The sequence below is a fragment of the Lepisma saccharinum genome, chromosome 11, assembly GCF_977018435.1.
Source record: "Lepisma saccharinum chromosome 11, izLepSacc3.1, whole genome shotgun sequence".
In the NCBI taxonomy this organism is placed as follows: Eukaryota; Metazoa; Arthropoda; class Insecta; order Zygentoma; family Lepismatidae; genus Lepisma; species Lepisma saccharinum.
The window spans coordinates 13,259,614-13,283,878 of record NC_139239.1 but is presented as its reverse complement, the minus strand read 5'-3'; the positions used below and the strand labels follow the sequence as shown (position 1 = coordinate 13,283,878).

At 35.4% G+C, this 24,265-nt stretch overlaps 1 protein-coding gene across 3 annotated transcripts in view; it reads left to right on the top strand.

Annotated features, from left to right (window-relative positions):
• Positions 1–24,265, top strand: part of LOC145994643 (murinoglobulin-1-like) — a 164,140-nt gene that overhangs the window by 49,640 nt on the left and 90,235 nt on the right. For 2 of the 3 annotated variants that reach the window (XM_083130742.1, XM_083130739.1), the window contains exons 11-13: positions 4,305–4,536; positions 5,957–6,078; positions 11,187–11,310. In XM_083130742.1, the coding sequence (XP_082986868.1) occupies positions 4,305–4,536; positions 5,957–6,078; positions 11,187–11,310 (478 nt within the window). Of the gene's footprint in view, positions 1–4,304; positions 4,537–5,956; positions 6,079–7,434; positions 7,535–11,186; positions 11,311–24,265 lie in introns of all 3 variants that reach the window. The other variant, XM_083130741.1, reaches the window with a different exon arrangement.

The window sequence follows — 24,265 nt, the reverse complement described above, 5'->3', positions numbered from 1 at the left end:
ATGGCAATTTTTTTGCAGTAATGTCCACTACGTGTTCGTTATTTTCGTTCATACTATAATACAGTAGTTTTGTTTTATTAAGTCCACTTAATAATGCATGTTTTTGCTAATTCAATTTTCTTTATGTCACCTGGGAGTTCGAATTAAAAAGAGTCCACTGTATTAAAGTTCTGAGCTACCATGTTTCAATTTTCATATATCTGTATTGATCAGAATTGGAAAGATTATTACCTTATATGTAGTATTTTATATTTATGAGGGTTTAGTATTTTATTTTATTTATGAGGGTGGATCAAATGAAGATGAAACAGTGGATGTATTGGGTTATGAATGTGTGTGGCGACAACCCTGTGCAGAGGTATAGATCCACCAAGCTTTCTGAAACCTCGAAAAATATGCGAACTAACCGGCCTCCCCCACCCCCTTCTTTCACCCCCGGTGTTTGCTCTGGCACTGGTCAGGCAAGGACCTTCCCACTTCCGCTGACACAGTGTTGCTAATTTTACTCTCTTTAAGAATTCGAGGAGTGTTGTTGATGTGCGTAGACGTGTTTTTGAGTAAGTGTACAATGTCGAAAGTTGTGCACAGCAGTGAGCGAAATTTGCTACTACAAATGGCCGCGGTGGCTCAGTCGGTAACGTGTCTGACTACCATGCTAAAGGTCCCGGGTTTCGATCCCGGCCGGTTCAAATCCGGGAACTTTTCTAACGGTGGAAGCGGCCACGGTGCCTACCCAGCGTCGAATAACATGGGTACCTGGGGGAAACCCTGGGGGGTAAAGGCAGTCAGGGGCGTGATGCTGATCACATCACCCCCACTCACGACCGGATCAAGAAAGTGTGGGGCGTTACCCCCACAACCCCTATACGCCTTCATGGCGTGGTGCTATGCACAGGGGAACACTTTACCTTTTACCTTTACTACAAACCATCGAGAAGTGTGAAGAAGAGAAAAGAGACGGGTGGAATTATCCTCGCGATCAACCCCTAAAGAGATCAGTATATCTAACGGGATGGTCGGAGTCATTTCTTAAAAAACTGAATAGAGAGAAAAAAGATTTACAAACCCCTGACCAGAAATTATTAACTCCCGGTAAACGGAGACGTGCTCGACAGAATAAGATTGTTATTGACGACATGGATATGTGTATACTGTGAAGGAAAATCCATGAAATGTACGTAGTGAATACAATATTGAAACTTTTAGCTATTGATAAGCAAGAAATTAATTATCAGGGGGGAGGGGGGGGGGCGAGAAACATTACGGAAAATTATGAAACAAATAGGCTTTAAATTTAAAAAATGTAGAAACTCTCGCTTAGCTCTGGTTGAACGAAGCAACATTGTGGATTGGAGAGCAACAGATTCCGCAACGAAGGGAGGCCTTGGTGAAACTTGGATTCATCCTAATTACAAAGTAAAAAAAATGGCAGAGTGAAGATGTGTCAGGTGTCTTCACAAATGACAGTCCGGGGCAGAGACTTATCGTAAGTCACGCCGGGGGTTCCATGGGGTTTGTTCCAAATGCACTTATATTTCAGGCCAAAACAACTTCTGGCGATTACCATAACGAAATAAATTCCGAGAAATTCGAGAAGTGGTTGGAACAGAAACTTATTTCGAATCTCCCACCTAGATCTGTCATTGTTATGGATAATACCTCCTACCACTCAATTCAAACCAATAAAGCCCCGAACACAAAAAGTAACAAACTAGAGATTCAAAAATAACTATTAAAAAATAACATCACTTTCGATAACGAACAAACGAAGTCACAATTGTTGCTGAAAGTAAAAAATAATCTTCCCGATCCGGTATATCGAGCTGATACAATTTTGAAAACCCACGGCCACCACGTCCTTCGACTTCCACCATAGCACTGCGACTTGAACCCGATCGAGTACATATGGAGCACCATAAAGCGTAGAGTTGCCTCATGAAATGTAAGTTCAAATTTGAGGGAAATAAGGGCTCTTACTGAAAGTGCAATTGACAGTGTCACAGTGCAGGAATGGGAATGTATGTGCCAACATGCCATCCGTTTGGACAAAGGATGCCAGAGGAATGATGGAATTCTCGAAGATGAAGTTCAAACATTGATTATAAACCTGGAATCGGGTTCCGAAAGTAGCAATGTAAATAGCGACAGTGACAGCGAAAATTCGAATTCGGACCTCTCCGGAATAGACACCTTATAATCAACCGGAGGCAAGAACCCAAAAGTAAGTTGCTTTTTTTTTACATTTTTTTTTTATAGTTTACATAATTGAGAATATTAATGTTGTGTGTTTAAATTGTTGATATTCTTCTGCGAGACAGCTGGCGTTTTGAACTTTAGGGTCCCCCTCCCTCCTCTCTCTTATGTTATTTGAATTACCACATCTAGAAATGAAACTTAATATTCGGCCTGCATATTTGTTTACGCCCACTTCTAGATTTGGCAACACAGGGGGGAAAACACGTGTTTCTGCCATCCCTTCCCTTGCCCCAGAGTTCCTGAGCTCCCCTCCTAAACATTCGACACTAGCGCTACTTGTTTCTGGACAGGGTTTCAAATAAGTTGGTGGATCTATAGAGCTGGAGGTAAGGAAGGAGACCCCTACTGCATAATGGACTCACCCTAGATAATCACACGTGAGCACGTGATATGCATAGGTGATTGGGCAGCAGTATCGTCCAAGCAGCAATCAAGGCCAAATGGCACGACCTATTGTCCTCTGGAGTGGTTTTGCTGCAGTACAATGCACGGCCACATACATCAGCTGTTACAAAGAACATTGGCGATGTTTGGGTGGACAGTGTTGGAACACCCACCATATAGCCCTGATCTATCATCATGTGAGTTCCATATCTTTCGTCCGTTTTATAAAGGTGCTTCCACTTGGACAATGTTCGCAAATGGTTCTGATCTCAGCCAAAGGAGTTCTACGAGCAGGATATTCACCGCTTGGTGAAACAGTGGGACAATTGCTTGTGTAACTTTGGAGATTATGTTTAAAATGAACCTTGTTGATTTCATTCTGTGGCCCCTGTTCCGTTTTTATTTGATCCACCCTAATATTTATGGGTGAAACCCTTTCGACATTGTCCTTACTTTCACAGAAATTGTACATGGATATATGGGTAATTTCATCCCCATCAACGTCTACAAATAGTATATTGCATTTATCTAGTTTCCAATAGGTTCTTTATCAGTTTTGGTACTTCATACTAAGTAATCACTCCTACGCATAAGTGCATGCAAATTCTAGTTCACAAATCTTATTGTCATATGTTCATATCCTTTTTGCCACAGTAACAGCCTTAATTCTTTTATGAATGTTTTCAGGTGTGAAAGTACATATAGATCACATGGAATTTTATGTAAATTTTATTTTTAATGCCAAAAAGTTTAAGTCCAGTTTATGCTCAGATTGGCTAATTCAGTTGAAAGTATGTTCTATCTAAAAATCAAATCTATGTAGTGCGTACAGCCTATGGCTTGCACAAAAAGAAAATAAATCTATTCATTTCTCAAATAATAGAATACTGCTCTCCCATCTGGTCCGTGGCATGTCCCACTCATCTCTGTAGAATCGATTCAGTCCTTCACTTCTTCCTAGCTATAGTTTGATACAGGGTTCCCTCATTATGCAATTGTTCATCTCCATATCTCTTGTCTTTTCTAAACTTACAAACTGCTTATCAGCGATGTTTGCAGAATGATTTCAGTTATTTATACAAAATTGTGAATGGCAAAATCCGCTGCAACACACTTCTTGAGGAATTCCACTTTAGAGTACCTATGTGCTCAACTCGCAATACAAGATTATTTTATACAAAATAACCTACATTTGAAATTCAAAAAAGATCTATCTTTTACAGACTTGTCACACAATACAGTGATGTATCATCAAGAACTGATATATTTTCCTCTGAGTTTGCCTTTCGGTCATCTATTAGAAGAAATGTTTGTAAATAATATCAAATAGTGTCATCTTTTACTTATTTTTTATTAATTTGCTATTCACTTTTGTGTTATTTTGTTACTTTTCTTATTTTTTAATATTTTTTCTTCTTCTTCTTCTTATTATTATTATCATTGCATTTTCATTATTGACAATTTGGTGTAAAATGGCCAACTGTGCTGTATCTGGAATTTTCTCCATAAATAAATAAATGTACCCTGAGCAGGAATTTATCCCAGGACCTCTATTGCAAGGCAACGGGATTACAGGATTAGCCTGCACTTCCAGTGGTTATTGATGTGATTGGTTTAGATGAGTTATCTAGTGTAATAAATATCTGCACATTATCTTAATACAGGTTAAAGCAAAGTGGTCTGAAAGGCAGAACTATCCTGGATCAAGAGTTAATTTCCAAATTACCGCTTTGCCCCAATCTCTGTGTGCCATAAGTGCCGTTGATAAGAGTATAGAATTTCTTGGAACAAGAAATGATATCTCGAGAGAAGATGTTTTTACCAAACTCGATCAATATGAAATAGATGAATCCTCAGTGCCTTCGCAAGCAGATATTATGAAGCATTGCTCAAAAGGTAAGAGGGTTACTCTTTTTTTTCTTTCTTTTGCCAGCCTCTGTGGCAGTGTGGTCAGTACAGTGCAATGCGATACCAGAGGTCTCAGGTTCGAATCCTGACCTGGGCATGGGAGTTTGTGAGTGTCCCTTAATCAATTTCATTGTATCTTCACTCATCTCCATCTTCGCAATTAGCCAAAAGTGACAGAAAAGCGAAGTAAAATAAAATAATAAAATAAAAGTAAAATTAACAAATTTTAGGTGGGATTTAGCTCTTTTTTACTTATACTGGCAGGTCAGACTGGTAACTGGGCAGCTTTAACAGGCATATGAAAGTCCCCATAGTGCACTGTCCCAAAGTCTTCCCCTGCTCTTCCCTTGCATTCGCACCCTCTCCTCTTGTATTTCAGGGTAGCTCAACCGGCCTCCCTCTGCGGTTCTGTTGGCTGCAGAAAAAATGTCCTCTGCAATATACTCAGATGGCAACGCTGTTGGTTAACATATTTAACAATGTTGTTATTTCGTTTAAATAACTTTTTAATTCTTCATATTTTGCCTTTACCTGCGGTAACACCGGTTACATGCACGCCACCCTTCTGGTTGGTCCCATGTTAAATCCACATCGTGAGTTTCAACATTTTTGTGTTAACCTATCATTGTGAGGTAAGTTGTAGTCCAACTTGAAAAAAAAAGCAGCAGACTCTGGTGTAGACAGTCAGAAAACAGCAGCAATACTTTCAATGAAAAGTTGCTTTGCAAGGCTTGACTCTCAAAGAACTGTTGCAGCATGGAGTTATGTTAAATTTACATTTTCCTTTGCTATTACCAATTTGAAATTATGCAAGCATTGTTCTGTTGAGCAATTCAATTCAATGGAGCTCATCAATATATGGACACTGAATTTCGAGTAGTAGCTAACTAACTAACTAACTAACTCAGTAGCCTTCTTAAACCCGAAGGTTCATGGCTGCAGCAACACAGGCTTTCCATCTGTCCCTATCTTGAGCAAGATCTATATACTCTTTCCATCCCTACTGATTTCCTTTAGGTCCATCTCAACATTGTCCCTCCACTGGAAGTAGTAGCATTGAAAATAATCTAAAAGGAATATCTGCTTTTCATGAAATATACTTTTTCTAGTGGGGTAGACAAGAACCCTGTAATTCTATTTTTCACAATTTGTAAATATAAATAATCCCACTTGCTCATTCGCTCACTCTCTCTCTCCCTAACTGACCACCAACTTGCCTCACCAAACAAATGCAATTAACAGTATATATTATTTTGCACTATTAATATTCAGAAAAGAAGGTTCATGATTGCATTTTTTCCCCTTTTGGTGTTTTTTTTTTTTGTAATGATTGTTATGTGTGATTTATCAGACACTAATATTGATGACTTGTAGTTTTTTTCAGTAAAAAATTTAATTTTTATTGCAGGTGAAAGCCCCGTAAGAAATAATCTTGATTTCTGGGATCTTCGTCGTAAGAGGCGATTCCTCAGCAGATCACCTTGGATGCAATACACATCCAATTATGTTGATGCTGTACAAGCTTTTGATGTAAGTTAATTTATTTTAGGTAAGATTTATCACAATACATTTCTCAGCAAGACTGTTGCCAGATTTGAAATTTGTTTTTTTAATAAATATTTTTCATTTGTTCAGTTTTTCTAGCATACAGGTCTTGTGCTAAAGTGTACAGTTTCACATACAGATGAATCTGATTGTTTACCAGTATTGATCATATGAAATATAAACTTTACTGATATAGATTTTTACCAATTCAATATAAAGTGGAAAACATCTTGTGAAGAATCGGATTGATACCTGCATCTTATGAGGTTTACTTCATAGAAAGAAACTGTACATTAAAACAAATATGTTGCTAAACCAGAAAACATGAATTATACAAGGGTAAGTCAATGTGTAAGTCTCAAAATGGAAAAGAAAGAAAAGTTGAAATAGTTACCTGATAAAATGTGGTTTATTTTTCAATGTAATCTCCATGAACATTTAGGCACTTGTCCCAACGTTTCACGAGTTCCTCAAAGCCAGCAGCGAAGACGGTTTGTGGTTGGTGTTGTAGCCAGCTGGTAACCTGCCGATGGACCTCCTCCATATCCTGGAACGAGTGACCACCCAGGTGATTCTTCAGTGAGCTGAAGAGATGAAAGTCCAATGGTGCCAAATCCAGACTGTAGGCTGCATGTTCCAGTCGTTCCCACACATTTCAATTGGACCGGATGATGTCTTCCACTTTCCTCGTGGTAGCGTCACTGCGAAATTCTGTAGGACAACCTGGAGAAAACGGTATCACTGACGTTGGTTCGACCACGATTGAAATGTTTCACCCAGTTGTAAACTGCTCTCCTGGATAAACATTTGTTATCGTAAACAGGTAACATTTCCTTGTGCACTTGCTCAGAAGATTTGCCCTGCGCCCACAGAAATTGAATTACGGCCTGTTGCTCACCACACATACACTCGGCTAAACACACCTGCCATCTTACCAACTCGGCACTCGAATTACTCACCGCCGCACGAGAACGTGACTACTAGCGCCATATACGATACACGTTGGTGCTGCCACCTACACCGACACTTGCGAAAAGGATCAGTGCAATGACTGAAAATTTCACATTGCAGCAATTGGAAGATATTTCATTTTGCGACTTATATATTGACTTTCCCTCGTATCTCTCTGTATTGATAAAATAGCACCATTTTATATTCATTTACTGACTACATTATTCAGAGAACTATCAGATCATGAAATATCAATTTTACCAAGAAACAAATATGTCTGAATTGGTGGGGATACACACACTTGCACAAAAGTAATAAATATATTTCCTGTATGTATTTTGTTTTTCTGAGTATTTGTTATCTAATCATGAGCATATTTCTTTCTTGTAGGCATTTGGTGCTATTGTTATGACAGATTTGATACTGGAAACTAGACCTTGCAAAAGAACTTTTCCTCAGAACAATGTAGTATTCTATTCACCTAGAGCAGGTATGATGTGAAATTCAGCATGAAGGACACATCACAAGAAAGCGCTACTATTTCAATTAACTATACTGTCATTATTCCTGACTTACCGGTAGTTTTCTGCGGTTGATAAATGTCTCGTTTTGGGCATTAAGAGACCTTTATGAAGATTATTGGGTACAACAGAAAAATTTACAGATTTCTGATTACTTCCTTACATAAGCAATACTCTAATCCTCCGATTCAATTTTTTTTTGGAGATAGAAATTCAGAGCATCATCATAATGAACAGTCTTCCTAAATGGAGCCAGTAATAAAATGTTTAATATCAAAGTAAGGAGGTGTGAGAGTTGTGAAACAGAGTAATATTACTGCTCTATCATGGACTATTGTTGGGAAAGAAAAGGCAACATAATATTTTGCTTTAAGTAATCTATTTGAGTGATAGTGAAATGTACCAGTAAATTTGGAATACAAGAAGATATGACCTTACATATACAGTATATATTAGGGCTGAGCTGATGAAGATACGGTATCGTTTGGATTTTTTTTTACCAATACCTGTCAAAACTTTTCCGGAATTATGGTCTTTTACAGGCTCGGCAAAAATGCTGTGCAACACTTTCGTAATTGTGCTGGAAAACAGGCAAAATTCGAAGTTTATTTTTATTTTGCAACAGTTTTGTGTGAAAAAATTAAATTTTTTAATAACATAATATTTAATTTAATAATCTGATGTAATTTTTTAATATTTTAAGCAAATGTGTTGGTAAATTGTTGCAAATAATTAAGAGTGAATTACTTTAACAATAACCAATAATTTGAACAGCTTTCAGTTATTTCAATTTTCAAGTATCTGTGTCGGTATCGGTGCAAAGTGGTATCTGCTCAGCTCTCTCTCTCTCTCTCTCTCTCTCTCTCTCTCTCTCTCTCTCTCTCTATATATATATATATATATATATATATATAATATAAATCTTGACTTTTCTCCAGTCAGTCACTTTGCTGCACAGCATACTGATCCAGTCTCAGTAGTCAATCACATTGAATGCTTAATAAAATAGAACTCAGAGGTCAGGTTGCATGTCCTAGCCAGGGTGTGGCATTCCTTTGTGTATATTCATTCTCTTAATTTATGAAATTATCATCAATTCTGATCGCTATGATGCACTAAAAGAATTATATCAGTGTGTGTATGAAATGAATTTTAACGTACTGTCACTGATTTCCTTTCTTTCACTGATTTTATTTCCACGCGTCTGGTATGTCTCTCCCTCAGACCCTTCTTCATGCATCCATTTGGGGAGTTTTTTCTTCTTTGTTTTATATCTTCTTTTTTTTTGTGCTAAAACAAGGATAGTCCTCCGATCATACATGATAGTCACCTTGCAGAATGAATCCCTATCATGCTAAGCAAGATTGTTCCTTGAGGTATGCCCTGCCAAATGTTTCCAACACCATGCGATTTGTACCGAAAATCTGTTATTGGGTTTGCACAAATGTTTTGCATTCCCTGCTCGATAACCTTGATCCAATCAGCAACAAATTTGCCATCATTCCAATTCAATTCCTTTGTTTTGGTATATGCATCATATTCATACCGTAAGCATCACAGAATTTATACCAAATTTCTTTGCAAAAAAAATTGGGGTGCAACCATTATTTGAAGCTTTTTTTGAAAGAATTGTGCTGGTATTACTGGTACTTAAAAATCATTTAAACTGTTTTGGTGGAAGATTAGGATGCACACAATACTCATATACGTTAAAATTGAATATAGTTCAAATTGACACACATCATTTCTTTATGACAGTTTAAGGAACATTTTTCCAGTCTGAAAAAGAAGTTAACACATTAGTTGTTATTGATTTGTGTATTGTAGTGGAAGTATTACACTTTAGAAAATTTACTACAGTGTTGCAAAATACAGACTTTAATCTTCTGTGTCTAAATATTCTGTGCTGCTATTATTGTCTTGTTATATGATGTGTCAACGTGACGAGACGATGAAAGGTTATAAACCAAATTTTGTACTGAAAAAACATGGTGCAATGATCACACAGAGAATTATGGTACACATAGCTTTGCATATCTTTGGGACAGCCTCATCTGCCATCATCATCCATTTGATCTCTCTTTTCTTCATGTTTCTTGTACAGTGGGATCCATGAGTATTACCGTGCAAATTGTTCATTACTATTTTCATTATTTTTTCTCTTACATTCTGTGTGTTTTAATTTAATTTATGTATGCTGGTGCAGAAGTTGTCAACAGCTTGTTTTGAGATTTATCTTAATCCTTGAAACTCATATTGGGTCAAATAAAGTGCATGAACAAGGTGATGGAAAATTTGCATGGTAATACTCATGGATCCCACTGTACAGTCATGGACAGATCTGGGTGCCTGTGACTGTACCATCAAAATCTTTCTACACTTTACCTGGCACAGGTTGAAATTCACAAGCTTGGACTGTGGTCTGAATGTTATACTTCCATAAATCTATTCATTTTCTTTAGAAATGTTGTTATGACTTTTCATTATCATGTCTAGAGTTCAGATATGGCCCTAAATACTTTTTTTTCTTGATGGCAAATTCATGGGCTTCCATTTGTATAAGCATGTTTCAAGATATAATGAACATTATGTGTAAATTTTTTAGTGCCTAAAATCACTTATTTCAGTTGTTAGTGCCTATTTTGATAATTAGTGAATATTTCTTTATTACTATAGATTATTTACATAATTTATCATGTCCCCTTCATCTCTTTGTATGCATATAGGCATAGATGTAACTCAAGTGATATAACCCACAATAGAAATGGATGAATGTAGTACAGGGAGAAGCCAATGAAAATCTAAATCGTAGAGAAGCATTTGTTACAGAAAGTTACTTTATTTAAATTTTTCTCGCAGATTTTTCACCATACTTATTTCTCATCTTTCCCTCAGTACTGACATTATTCTTGGTCGAAGAAATGACATGAACATTTGTGTTTCATCATTTTTTCTTATTTATCATCATCGTCCCAGTTAACCCAGAAGGGTAACAAAGCAGCATGAAACAACCAAACAGAAGAGCAATATATATAAAAAAATGGCATCTCCAATTTTTTACACTGCTGTGTAATCTGTCATAATTCTTATTATTTCTTGGAAGCAACGTTGAATTTCATGAAGATTGATTGATTGATTGATTTTGGTGTTTTAAGTCCACTTTATGCACAGTAAGTAAGGCTAATCGGGACTGGATCTACAGTTTAAAGTGGGATCCGAACCACTATGTGCCTCCACCAGGTATTGAACCCGAGACCCCTTGATTACAAGGCGATAATGCTACCACTGCGCCATCGGGGAGGCTTGAATTTCGTGAAGAGAAATACTCTACTTCTCTGTAGGACCTCCCTGATGGCGCAGTTTCCAAGGAGTTCCAGGTTCAGTACCTGGTGCAGGTATGCAGTGGTTCGGATTCCACTTTAAACTGTAGGTCTAGTCCCGATTAGCCTTTCTGTGCATAACATGGACTTAAAACAAAAACTCTCTGTATTTATCTTCATTATTTTCAGTGTTTGTACAAAAATCTATAATTACTTGTTTTCATGACTTTATGTATACAGTAGTTGTATGCTTTCAATAGCTTTGATTTGAATACATTTTTACATGCATGTTTCGTTATAGGATTTTGGTTCAATTGTTATGACAGATTTTACGCTGGAGTCTAGACCTTGTGAAAGACAGTTTAGATCAATACAAATAAGCGACAACGACTTTATGATTATGCCATATTCTGAACGTGCTGGAGGTATGATGTGAATTTTATTCTAAAAAAAAAGCACATCACAAGAAAGGCATTATAAGTTAGATAGAATCTGTGTATACTGACACTTGTGGTTGCTCACTTCTAAGGATAGAGAATTACTCATGGAGTAGGAAGGAACCTTTCCAGTATTGCGTTTCAGGTGTTCTAACAATATGGAAACTATTATTCCGCTGTCAGAAAATAGATTTAAAGCAGTCTACCTGTCATTCAAAACATTATTTTTAACATTTATATATCTTGAAACCATTGCTTGAAGTGGAGGATAGGGAAATATGGATTAATATTACCACTCGAGCTAGCAAAACTCTGGGTATAGAAGAGGTTTAAATTGAAAATAAAAAATATAGAAGAATAAGACTAGGGTTTAAACTCCACACCAGCTAACTGTAGACCAGACGAGCGAGAACAAGTCTCTGCGCAAGTAGTAATGCGAGACGAATCCTCCAATGAACGGTGAGAGAAACGGGATTGTGTAATGGGCGACGGGAGTTATCAAATTTCCTCGTTCGCTATGCGGCACTGCAAACTTTTGAACAGGATAATTCCAAACGCACATGGCAAATGGACTGTATTTTTATCTCCAGGTCCGTACAATAGGTTTTAGAATTTCTTAGGGAAATATCAGGGATAAAACTGCAAGAGCAAATTTTGACAAGCTGTGCATTTAGCGTACAGACTAAGGTCTGGACCGTACATCTGTACATGTACAGTCACGACCATACGGTTGGCAGCGTTGCGCTTACACCACTTGGTTTTCCACCTCCTCTTCTGCTGCTATGCATGGCCCTGCTCTACAGTTAGCTGGGACAGGGTATAGCTGATACCAGTTGAACCAATATCCATCCTGATATGGATACACTTATCGATTCCCACCAATACCAATAAAAAGGTTGAAAATTGTAACAATTTAAAGTTGTTCAAAGTATTAATATTAGTGTGTGTGTATTCCACTCCAATTATAAACCAATTTGCGAGAGATTTTCTTCAAAATATTAAAATATCTGTTATGTAATTACAAAATACAGTCTTTCCACACAATATTGGTGCAAAATTAATGGAAACTTCAAAATTTGCATAGCTTTCAGGATAATTTATTAGACTCCATGAAAGTGTTGCATGACATTTTTACAGACCCCACAAAAGACCAAAACATCGAAAAGTTTTGACCCGTATTTTTAAATAAAATCCAATCAGTATTTTGATATTGATACCACTGGTATTGGCTGATACTGATACATCGGCAACGGTATCAGCTTAACCCTAAAAGAGAACACTGAAGGAAATATGAGTTGTAGTGTCGGTGCCAGAAAAATATGACTGAGGAGGCAGAGGTACCTAAATACCATATGAAATATCCATATCTGAGCTATGCAACATGAACATTTATTTGTCTCCCGATATGTTACATCAAAAACCATCTCTCAATGTTTGTAAGAACCGTAACCTACAAGAAGTATAATTGTACATTGCAAGGAATACACACATACAAGAACTAGTTTTTCTTGTTAGCTGGGAAGGGGAGGGGGTATGTCCTCTCTGTCACCATCACTGATGAGTGGTGATACTAGTGTATGATACATATGTATTTATTAATATCCTTTGTGTATTTGTACTCTTGCAATTTTTCCATTATTGTTTAATGGTGTTATTTAACTCATGTTAATGCAGTCATATGGAATGTAATCATGCATGGTTTTTACTAATGATAATGTTTTAAAAAGGTAGGTTTTGCTGGGAATTTGCATGATTTTGTGTAAGGTATGAGCTGGTTGAACCTTTTCTTTCGCTGATACTTACTGATTTGTAATTGAACATGTTAAGCATTGGTTTATTCTGAATTTTCCATCTGGAGCAGGCGTGTAAAGGCGAATTAAAAATTTTAAGGGGTGTTGCAGGCATGTGGATAAATCACTGATGTTGGATACTGAACCACTGCTGGAGATTTCAGAATCATAACTTGGCTTGGGCATCTTACTAAAGTTTGTGTGTGTAATTACACTCTCCTATATGATTACAGTGTTACTGTTTATACATGATAAGTAGGTTAGGATCCTTAGGTTTGATTTCTTTTGTATTTCCATGCTTTTTTGTATGTATGCATACATACTTCATTTCTATGTGAAAATAACGCTTAAAATACTTGGACAGACAACCTACTTTGCATAATATAATTCCTCACAAATTAATACCTTCTGTGTCCTAAAAATGCACAAATAGTTTCAAGGCCTCCCCAATTGCGTACTGGTAATGCGGTTGCATTCTAGGTTATTATGTTTGCATAACCACTTTTAACCCTTAGAAGCCGAGGCTGATTTTCCAGGTATTGACACTAATGCCGAGCATGTTTTCAGTGAGAAATTTGAAGTTCTGCATGCTTCTAAATGAAATTTTATATTTTCGGAACTAAGAATGTTAGAGGTACAAATGATACCTCGTTTTGTTCAGTATACTTTGGGCTATAATCCTGATGGGAAAAATATACATTTTCCGTAATCAGTTAGAAGAAGAAGAAAAAAAGGGAAAGCGACTATTTTTTCCATTACATTTGAAATTCTTCATACTCCCATGCAGGCTACGCCAGGACGTGAATCTCCAAAAGGTACCTGCATAATGCCTGGTATGTTTGCCATTGGTGTGGAAAAATTTATGTACTTATTGGTAATACTTTCGGAGAAAAAAAAATCAGTGCACTAACGCCGAGTTTGTTTTCAGCGAGAAATTTGAAATTCTGCATGCTTCTAAATGAAATTTTATGTTTCTGGGACTAAGAAGGACAAGACGGACGTGAATCTCCAAAAGGAGGCCCTCCCGCCACCCCCACCCATGCTTTTGGCACCAGGGAAGTCGGAAGGTTGTACTTCTATTGCCAAAAGTGTGTTTTGAAACACCAAATTTGAGAAACAAGCTATGTTTTCAAAACCAATGAAAATAAATAACAAAAAAATAAAAAATCACATTTTTTGGGTATCCCCTCAAATAGTAACAATGAAATTAATCTTTACTAATTGTTAATTACATACCTGTAGACTCATGCAGAACTCAAAACATGTACATCTGAACATTATCTGAGACACAGTATGTCCAAAAAGTCACATAATATGAGAAGAAGTTCCTTGTGACAATATGTCACAAGCTGGCATTGGCGCAAATACCTGCTGTGAAAATACATCACAGCCCAGCATTTAAGGGTTAATAGATGCAAAATAATGTACATTTATTATAAGTGGTTTTTATTTTATTTTCGTTTCCCATAACTTTCTCAAATCAAGATAACCACACATACAACACACAACCTTACACTGCTGTTGCACTGTAATCAAAGAATCTCAGGTTTGAACCTCGATAGAGGATCCCACTTTAAACAGTAGGTCCAGTCCTTATTAGCCTGTGTGTGCATAAACTGGTCTTTAAACAACAAGCAGCAAAAATTAGTTTATTCAAACTTAGATCCAAAATCATTTCCAATATTCTAAATTCATTCCTGAACTTTCCCTCAGAGTCGTGTTGAATTTCATGAAACTGCATATGTTCACCAGCCACGATAGAAAGTTCAATTCTGAAAACATTCTAAACATTTAACATGTGAAATTGTTTTATATGTAGTTGCATGAAATATATATCAAGCATCTCATGCATGGGAAACAGTAATATTATAATTGGGCAAATGTTCGTGTGTCATTTTTTTGTAGGATGCAGGTGTCCTTGTCTTGTCTGATATGAAGCTTTTTACCAGACCTTGTGTTGAAAATTCTCTGCATTCTTGTAACCCATGTCCATTCCAACACAGTCATGGCCTAAGAGCCATACTATTTGGAAGAACTGAAGGTAGGACCTTTCAAATAATACCATTCATTAAATAAGTTTTTGCATGGTTAATTGTTGGTGTGCATTATTCTAATAGTAGCAATTCTATAATATAACTTGTATCACCCCCTTAGTATCCAAAATAATTGGTATGAATTTTGAATTTCTCTTCTGGCATCCAAGTATCCACAGGGTGCACATTTTCAGTCCATCCAATGAAACTGTGTGGAGTCCTGGCGGTCTAGTCCATAAGGCATCTGTCTGCCACACAGGAAAACTGGATTTGATTTGTGGGGTGGGTGATCTAAGATTGGAATTTTTCTGGCCTTATCCCTGCATAAAGCAGCTCTTGGGTTCACCCAGCCTCAAATAAATGTGTACCTGGTGGGGTAAAGGTGGCCAGAGCATGGTACTGAACACATCACCTCCAAAAATGGTCAAGATCGAGAATATGTGGGGCGCTGCACCTAATATTGAAAAATAACCTAAAAGCCAAAAAATTCAAAATAAAATAATGTTTTCTGGTTCTAACTTTGATTTATTTGTTGTTTTAAGCCCACTTTATGCACAGTAAGGCTAATTGGGACTGGACCTACAGTTTAAAGTGGGATCCGAACCACTATGTGCCTCAACCGGGAATTGAACTCAAAACCAGGACAGGACCCCTTGATTAGAAGGCGACGATGTCTGGTTCTAACTAAAGGTTAACAGACTGATATCTAGTTTATCATTGTTTTCAAGGCTCAGAAAAAAAATTTCATCAACTTCCGAGCCTTGTTAATCAGATGTTTAACCACCTTGATATCTTGTTGAGTAACAAATGAAATGTAAAATTTTTTAAGAAATTGTACTTTTACGTCATTTTTGGCACCATAATTGTAATTTTAATATTTCAAACAGTTTCCACAACGGAATATTTTCCTTTCTGCTTGCTATTTCTGTTTTAATCTGTTTCTCATAAACGTTAAGTCGTGGTCTGTTTAAATTTGTGATATATTTTCCTTATCATGGTAATGAGGATGTGTAATGTTATGATGAAATCGAGAAGAGACCCTCACAGTTGGGATTCAAACCTGGAACCACAGATGTTGCATGCTGTGCTAACCATTCTGTCACAGAGGTTGGTTTATTTTTCTCTCTGTTTCGACATCAGTAGCTCATTTAGGTAAAAAGAGAGGGCGAGGCTGTCAGTATTGAAGTGCCGCAACATGTCCTTGCTCCTCAAAAATTACTGCTACTATCATTTGTTGGTAGTAAATCATTTTGCAAAACTAGATGTATTCAGTAATGAACTGCATTTACATTTTTAATGTCAGTGTAGTATTCCTTGGATACAACTACAAAACAATTATAGAGAAAATGTACTAATGCTGATGAATACTAAAAGGTGTTCCGTATAGGATGTCAAATTTGAATTGAGTGCTATTGTTTTGTTTTGAGGTTGGCAGACCTGTTTTTACCAATGTTGGTATCTGTTATCATGCCGATTAATGTAGCCTCAATTGTTTTAACTCTTATTTTCTTGTAGTTTACGGTTATTACAAGCATAAGAAAACAGTTTTTCTTTGTGACGTTTCAGGAGAACACACGCTCCTTTCATCAGACATTTATTTTCATTTTGACTAAAGATACAGTTATAACAATGGTTAGTAATTTTTAAACAAAAAGAATCCGTTATATAATGGACGTTGTCAATGTTACATTGTTGTAATATAGCAACTTAACTGTGAAAAAAAGCAGTCTGTTGTATTTTTATTTGAGATTTTTTAAATTATGAATCCCAAATATCATCAGGTAATTCAAATTCATCATTGTTTTCACACAGTCTCTTGATGTTTTCTGTTACATTAAATTTCAAAGATGGTGGCTTACTCCATTTGTGAAAAAGAAAACTCCATACTGGATCTACATTACCATTTTCATTATTTAATTTATTCCAGTGTTCTTCTGCAATGAACGAAGCTTCCCAGACATTCAACTCTGTGTTTCCCGTTAATCTTTTTAAAACCCTTCTCTTTTTAATCAAATGTTTCTCTTCGATGATATGAGTTGACAAACCTGTTCTTGGGTTTAGATTTATAATGTCCAAATCGTGTTCGTGCCATCTTATTGCCATTTTCCTTGCTGTTTGTCCCACATAATCCTTTGAACATGAACAACTTATATTATATATTCCTGTGGTTTCCGCATCTGGTAGAGAGTTTCTCATTTTGAATTCATTAAATGTACATTCCAAACTTCTTGGTGATTTAAAAACAATTTTGAAATCAAAACTTCTGAAAATTTTTGCAATTTTATGTGAGAATTCCTTGTGGAATGGAATGCACACAAATTTATTTTCAACAGATTTTTCATCTTTGTCTGTATTTCTCTTTTCCTTTAGTTTTCTTGCTACTTGTTTTTTGATTTGGTTTATTCTGTTAGTGTGAAAGCCATTTTCTTTTGCTATATTAAAAAGCCTTTCTTCTTCATTTTTGATATCCTCATTATTAGAACATAGTCTTTGTGCTCTCAGGAAAAAATTTAAAAATATGTTATCCATTGTTATACGCGAATGTTCTGAATTGGCATGGATGTATTTTTCACCCGCTAATTTTTTTCTATGGACTGATGTTTGAATTGTTGAGTCAGTTGTCTTAATTTGCAGATCAAGGAAAGAAATTACATTGTTATTCATGGGTTCACAAGTGAATTTTATGCGACGATGTGATTCATTTAACAATTTAAATACGTCCATGATGGTGTTATCATTTTTAGCAATAATTAGCACATCATCTACATATCTGATGTAGAGTTTGATATCCGCACCTATTGCATTAACAATTGGAGATTCTATGTAATGAAGGAAAATGCTGGAGATGATTCCGGATACTGGGTTTCCCATTGATAGACCATTACTTTGCTGATAGATTTTGCCATCAAATATAAAGTAATTGTAATTTGCACATACAGTAAACCATCGAACCATTTCCCATGATTCTACTGGGTTAACCTTCATCTCAATAAGCCATCTGTGTAATGCATCTGTGGCACCTTCTATTGGGACACTTGGATATAAATTTTCAACATCAAAACTTGCAATACGATACTCATTATTCCAAACAATATTTTTTAGTTTCTGTTTCACTTCATATGCATTTTTAACACTGAATGGTGTTTGTTGTTTAATTATAGCAAGTCTTTCAACTAAATATTTGGATAGTTTGTATGCAGGATGTGTGAAAGTTGCAATGATGGGTCGTATTGGAGTTCCTGGTTTGTGAGTTTTTGGTAGTCCAAAGGCAATCGGCAGGGTTGAATTTTTGACAATGAGTTTTTTCTTCATTTCCCTTGGTATCGTGATACTGCTTTCAATTACTTTCTTTACCTCATTTATTATTTTATTTATAGGGTTTCGAGAGGTTTCTGTGAAATTGTTTACTTTGAAACATTCTTCCATTTTTTCTTTATAGTCCTTAATTCGGATAAGGACAGGTTTATTTTCTTTGTCTGATTTTATTAAGAAAATGTTGTTTTCTTTCAACCAGATCTTGAAGCCATGAACTTTTTTCCCCAACCTTATATGCTCTTTCTCCCGTTCTGTGTATTTTGGACCTCTGTTATTTCTTCTGTTGTATTCAAAATTTAACCGTTCATCAAGAGCATCATGTGTGAGACTTCGTAATTTTCTCTTTTCATCCTCATCATCTAAGAAATTCAGTGCTTTTTCTATTGAAATCACAAAATCTTCTTTGTGTATATAAGCATTACCAATTGCAAATTTCATTCCGAATTGAAAAATTTGTATATACTCATCAGGTACCTCAATATCCGTAAGATTTATAAATAATCTGTTGTCAATGTTCTTAGTTTCTATTTTACCAGTGACATTAACTGCTTCTCTTCTTTCATTGTTGTTGTGTGTAACTTGTTCTTCTTGAATTAGCTGGTAGAATTTCCTATCAAGTCTCCTTTCTGAAAGCTTGCTGTAGTGTTCTACAATTTGTTGTGTAGCTCTGTTTACTTTATCCCATATGAGTGGATGCAAAGAATTTGACAAGGTGATGTGGAGATCATATGTCTTTCGAGAAAGGCTGTCCAATTCTGAGTACGAGTCCCTCATTAGTCGTCCTATCATTAACATTTGTAGCTTGCCTTTAAATTCACTGGTGTAGGTATTACGAGTTCTAACTTTCCACTTCAAAAAATTTGGCACTATATTGTTTAACTTGCATCTTCTCAAAAATCTGATTCTCTGAAGTGTTGTTTGAATCTTGATTTGATATTTCTGGAAGGTACGTACCTCTCTCCCCGTAATAGATGAATAATAGTTTTTCTTGTATGTACGCATTGCTTGCATTATAGAATTATTTTCTTGTAGTTTACGGTTATTACAAGCATAAGAAAACAGTTTTTCTTTGTGACGTTTCAGGAGAACACACGCTCCTTTCATCAGACATTTATTTTCATTTTGACTAAAGATACAGTTATAACAATGGTTAGTAATTTTTAAACAAAAAGAATCCGTTATATAATGGACGTTGTCAATGTTACATTGTTGTAATATAGCAACTTAACTGTGAAAAAAAGCAGTCTGTTGTATTTTTATTTGAGATTTTTTAAATTATGAATCCCAAATATCATCAGGTAATTCAAATTCATCATTGTTTTCACACAGTCTCTTGATGTTTTCTATATTAAATTTCAAAGATGGTGGCTTACTCCATTTGTGAAAAAGAAAACTCCATACTGGATCTACATTACCATTTTCATTATTTAATTTATTCCAGTGTTCTTCTGCAATGAACGAAGCTTCCCAGACATTCAACTCTGTGTTTCCCGTTAATCTTTTTAAAACCCTTCTCTTTTTAATCAAATGTTTCTCTTCGATGATATGAGTTGACAAACCTGTTCTTGGGTTTAGATTTATAATGTCCAAATCGTGTTCGTGCCATCTTATTGCCATTTTCCTTGCTGTTTGTCCCACATAATCCTTTGAACATGAACAACTTATATTATATATTCCTGTGGTTTCCGCATCTGGTAGAGAGTTTCTCATTTTGAATTCATTAAATGTACATTCCAAACTTCTTGGTGATTTAAAAACAATTTTGAAATCAAAACTTCTGAAAATTTTTGCAATTTTATGTGAGAATTCCTTGTGGAATGGAATGCACACAAATTTATTTTCAACAGATTTTTCATCTTTGTCTGTATTTCTCTTTTCCTTTAGTTTTCTTGCTACTTGTTTTTTGATTTGGTTTATTCTGTTAGTGTGAAAGCCATTTTCTTTTGCTATATTAAAAAGCCTTTCTTCTTCATTTTTGATATCCTCATTATTAGAACATAGTCTTTGTGCTCTCAGGAAAAAATTTAAAAATATGTTATCCATTGTTATACGCGAATGTTCTGAATTGGCATGGATGTATTTTTCACCCGCTAATTTTTTTCTATGGACTGATGTTTGAATTGTTGAGTCAGTTGTCTTAATTTGCAGATCAAGGAAAGAAATTACATTGTTATTCATGGGTTCACAAGTGAATTTTATGCGACGATGTGATTCATTTAACAATTTAAATACGTCCATGATGGTGTTATCATTTTTAGCAATAATTAGCACATCATCTACATATCTGATGTAGAGTTTGATATCCGCACCTATTGCATTAACAATTGGAGATTCTATGTAATGAAGGAAAATGCTGGAGATGATTCCGGATACTGGGTTTCCCATTGATAGACCATTACTTTGCTGATAGATTTTGCCATCAAATATAAAGTAATTGTAATTTGCACATACAGTAAACCATCGAACCATTTCCCATGATTCTACTGGGTTAACCTTCATCTCAATAAGCCATCTGTGTAATGCATCTGTGGCACCTTCTATTGGGACACTTGGATATAAATTTTCAACATCAAAACTTGCAATACGATACTCATTATTCCAAACAATATTTTTTAGTTTCTGTTTCACTTCATATGCATTTTTAACACTGAATGGTGTTTGTTGTTTAATTATAGCAAGTCTTTCAACTAAATATTTGGATAGTTTGTATGCAGGATGTGTGAAAGTTGCAATGATGGGTCGTATTGGAGTTCCTGGTTTGTGAGTTTTTGGTAGTCCAAAGGCAATCGGCAGGGTTGAATTTTTGACAATGAGTTTTTTCTTCATTTCCCTTGGTATCGTGATACTGCTTTCAATTACTTTCTTTACCTCATTTATTATTTTATTTATAGGGTTTCGAGAGGTTTCTGTGAAATTGTTTACTTTGAAACATTCTTCCATTTTTTCTTTATAGTCCTTAATTCGGATAAGGACAGGTTTATTTTCTTTGTCTGATTTTATTAAGAAAATGTTGTTTTCTTTCAACCAGATCTTGAAGCCATGAACTTTTTTCCCCAACCTTATATGCTCTTTCTCCCGTTCTGTGTATTTTGGACCTCTGTTATTTCTTCTGTTGTATTCAAAATTTAACCGTTCATCAAGAGCATCATGTGTGAGACTTCGTAATTTTCTCTTTTCATCCTCATCATCTAAGAAATTCAGTGCTTTTTCTATTGAAATCACAAAATCTTCTTTGTGTATATAAGCATTACCAATTGCAAATTTCATTCCGAATTGAAAAATTTGTATATACTCATCAGGTACCTCAATATCCGTAAGATTTATAAATAATCTGTTGTCAATGTTCTTAGTTTCTATTTTACCAGTGACATTAACTGCTTCTCTTCTTTCATTGTTGTTGTGTGTAACTTGTTCTTCTTGAATTAGCTGGTAGAATTTCCTATCAAGTCTCCTTTCTGAAAGCTTGCTGTAGTGTTCTACAATTTGTTGTGTAGCTCTGTTTACTTTATCCCATATGAGTGGATGCAAAGAATTTGACAAGGTGATGTGGAGATCATATGTCTTTCGAGAAAGGCTGTCCAATTCTGAGTACGAGTCCCTCATTAGTCGTCCTATCATTAACATTTGTAGCTTGCCTTTAAATTCACTGGTGTAGGTATTACGAGTTCTAACTTTCCACTTCAAAAAATTTGGCACTATATTGTTTAACTTGCATCTTCTCAAAAATCTGATTCTCTGAAGTGTTGTTTGAATCTTGATTTGATATTTCTGGAAGGTACGTACCTCTCTCCCCGTAATAGATGAATAATAGTTTTTCTTGTATGTACGCATTGCTTGCATTATAGAATTATTTTCTTGTAGTTTACGGTTATTACAAGCATAAGAAAACAGTTTTTCTTTGTGACGTTTCAGGAGAACACACGCTCCTTTCATCAGACATTTATTTTCATTTTGACTAAAGATACAGTTATAACAATGGTTAGTAATTTTTAAACAAAAAGAATCCGTTATATAATGGACGTTGTCAATGTTACATTGTTGTAATATAGCAACTTAACTGTGAAAAAAAGCAGTCTGTTGTATTTTTATTTGAGATTTTTTAAATTATGAATCCCAAATATCATCAGGTAATTCAAATTCATCATTGTTTTCACACAGTCTCTTGATGTTTTCTGTTACATTAAATTTCAAAGATGGTGGCTTACTCCATTTGTGAAAAAGAAAACTCCATACTGGATCTACATTACCATTTTCATTATTTAATTTATTCCAGTGTTCTTCTGCAATGAACGAAGCTTCCCAGACATTCAACTCTGTGTTTCCCGTTAATCTTTTTAAAACCCTTCTCTTTTTAATCAAATGTTTCTCTTCGATGATATGAGTTGACAAACCTGTTCTTGGGTTTAGATTTATAATGTCCAAATCGTGTTCGTGCCATCTTATTGCCATTTTCCTTGCTGTTTGTCCCACATAATCCTTTGAACATGAACAACTTATATTATATATTCCTGTGGTTTCCGCATCTGGTAGAGAGTTTCTCATTTTGAATTCATTAAATGTACATTCCAAACTTCTTGGTGATTTAAAAACAATTTTGAAATCAAAACTTCTGAAAATTTTTGCAATTTTATGTGAGAATTCCTTGTGGAATGGAATGCACACAAATTTATTTTCAACAGATTTTTCATCTTTGTCTGTATTTCTCTTTTCCTTTAGTTTTCTTGCTACTTGTTTTTTGATTTGGTTTATTCTGTTAGTGTGAAAGCCATTTTCTTTTGCTATATTAAAAAGCCTTTCTTCTTCATTTTTGATATCCTCATTATTAGAACATAGTCTTTGTGCTCTCAGGAAAAAATTTAAAAATATGTTATCCATTGTTATACGCGAATGTTCTGAATTGGCATGGATGTATTTTTCACCCGCTAATTTTTTTCTATGGACTGATGTTTGAATTGTTGAGTCAGTTGTCTTAATTTGCAGATCAAGGAAAGAAATTACATTGTTATTCATGGGTTCACAAGTGAATTTTATGCGACGATGTGATTCATTTAACAATTTAAATACGTCCATGATGGTGTTATCATTTTTAGCAATAATTAGCACATCATCTACATATCTGATGTAGAGTTTGATATCCGCACCTATTGCATTAACAATTGGAGATTCTATGTAATGAAGGAAAATGCTGGAGATGATTCCGGATACTGGGTTTCCCATTGATAGACCATTACTTTGCTGATAGATTTTGCCATCAAATATAAAGTAATTGTAATTTGCACATACAGTAAACCATCGAACCATTTCCCATGATTCTACTGGGTTAACCTTCATCTCAATAAGCCATCTGTGTAATGCATCTGTGGCACCTTCTATTGGGACACTTGGATATAAATTTTCAACATCAAAACTTGCAATACGATACTCATTATTCCAAACAATATTTTTTAGTTTCTGTTTCACTTCATATGCATTTTTAACACTGAATGGTGTTTGTTGTTTAATTATAGCAAGTCTTTCAACTAAATATTTGGATAGTTTGTATGCAGGATGTGTGAAAGTTGCAATGATGGGTCGTATTGGAGTTCCTGGTTTGTGAGTTTTTGGTAGTCCAAAGGCAATCGGCAGGGTTGAATTTTTGACAATGAGTTTTTTCTTCATTTCCCTTGGTATCGTGATACTGCTTTCAATTACTTTCTTTACCTCATTTATTATTTTATTTATAGGGTTTCGAGAGGTTTCTGTGAAATTGTTTACTTTGAAACATTCTTCCATTTTTTCTTTATAGTCCTTAATTCGGATAAGGAC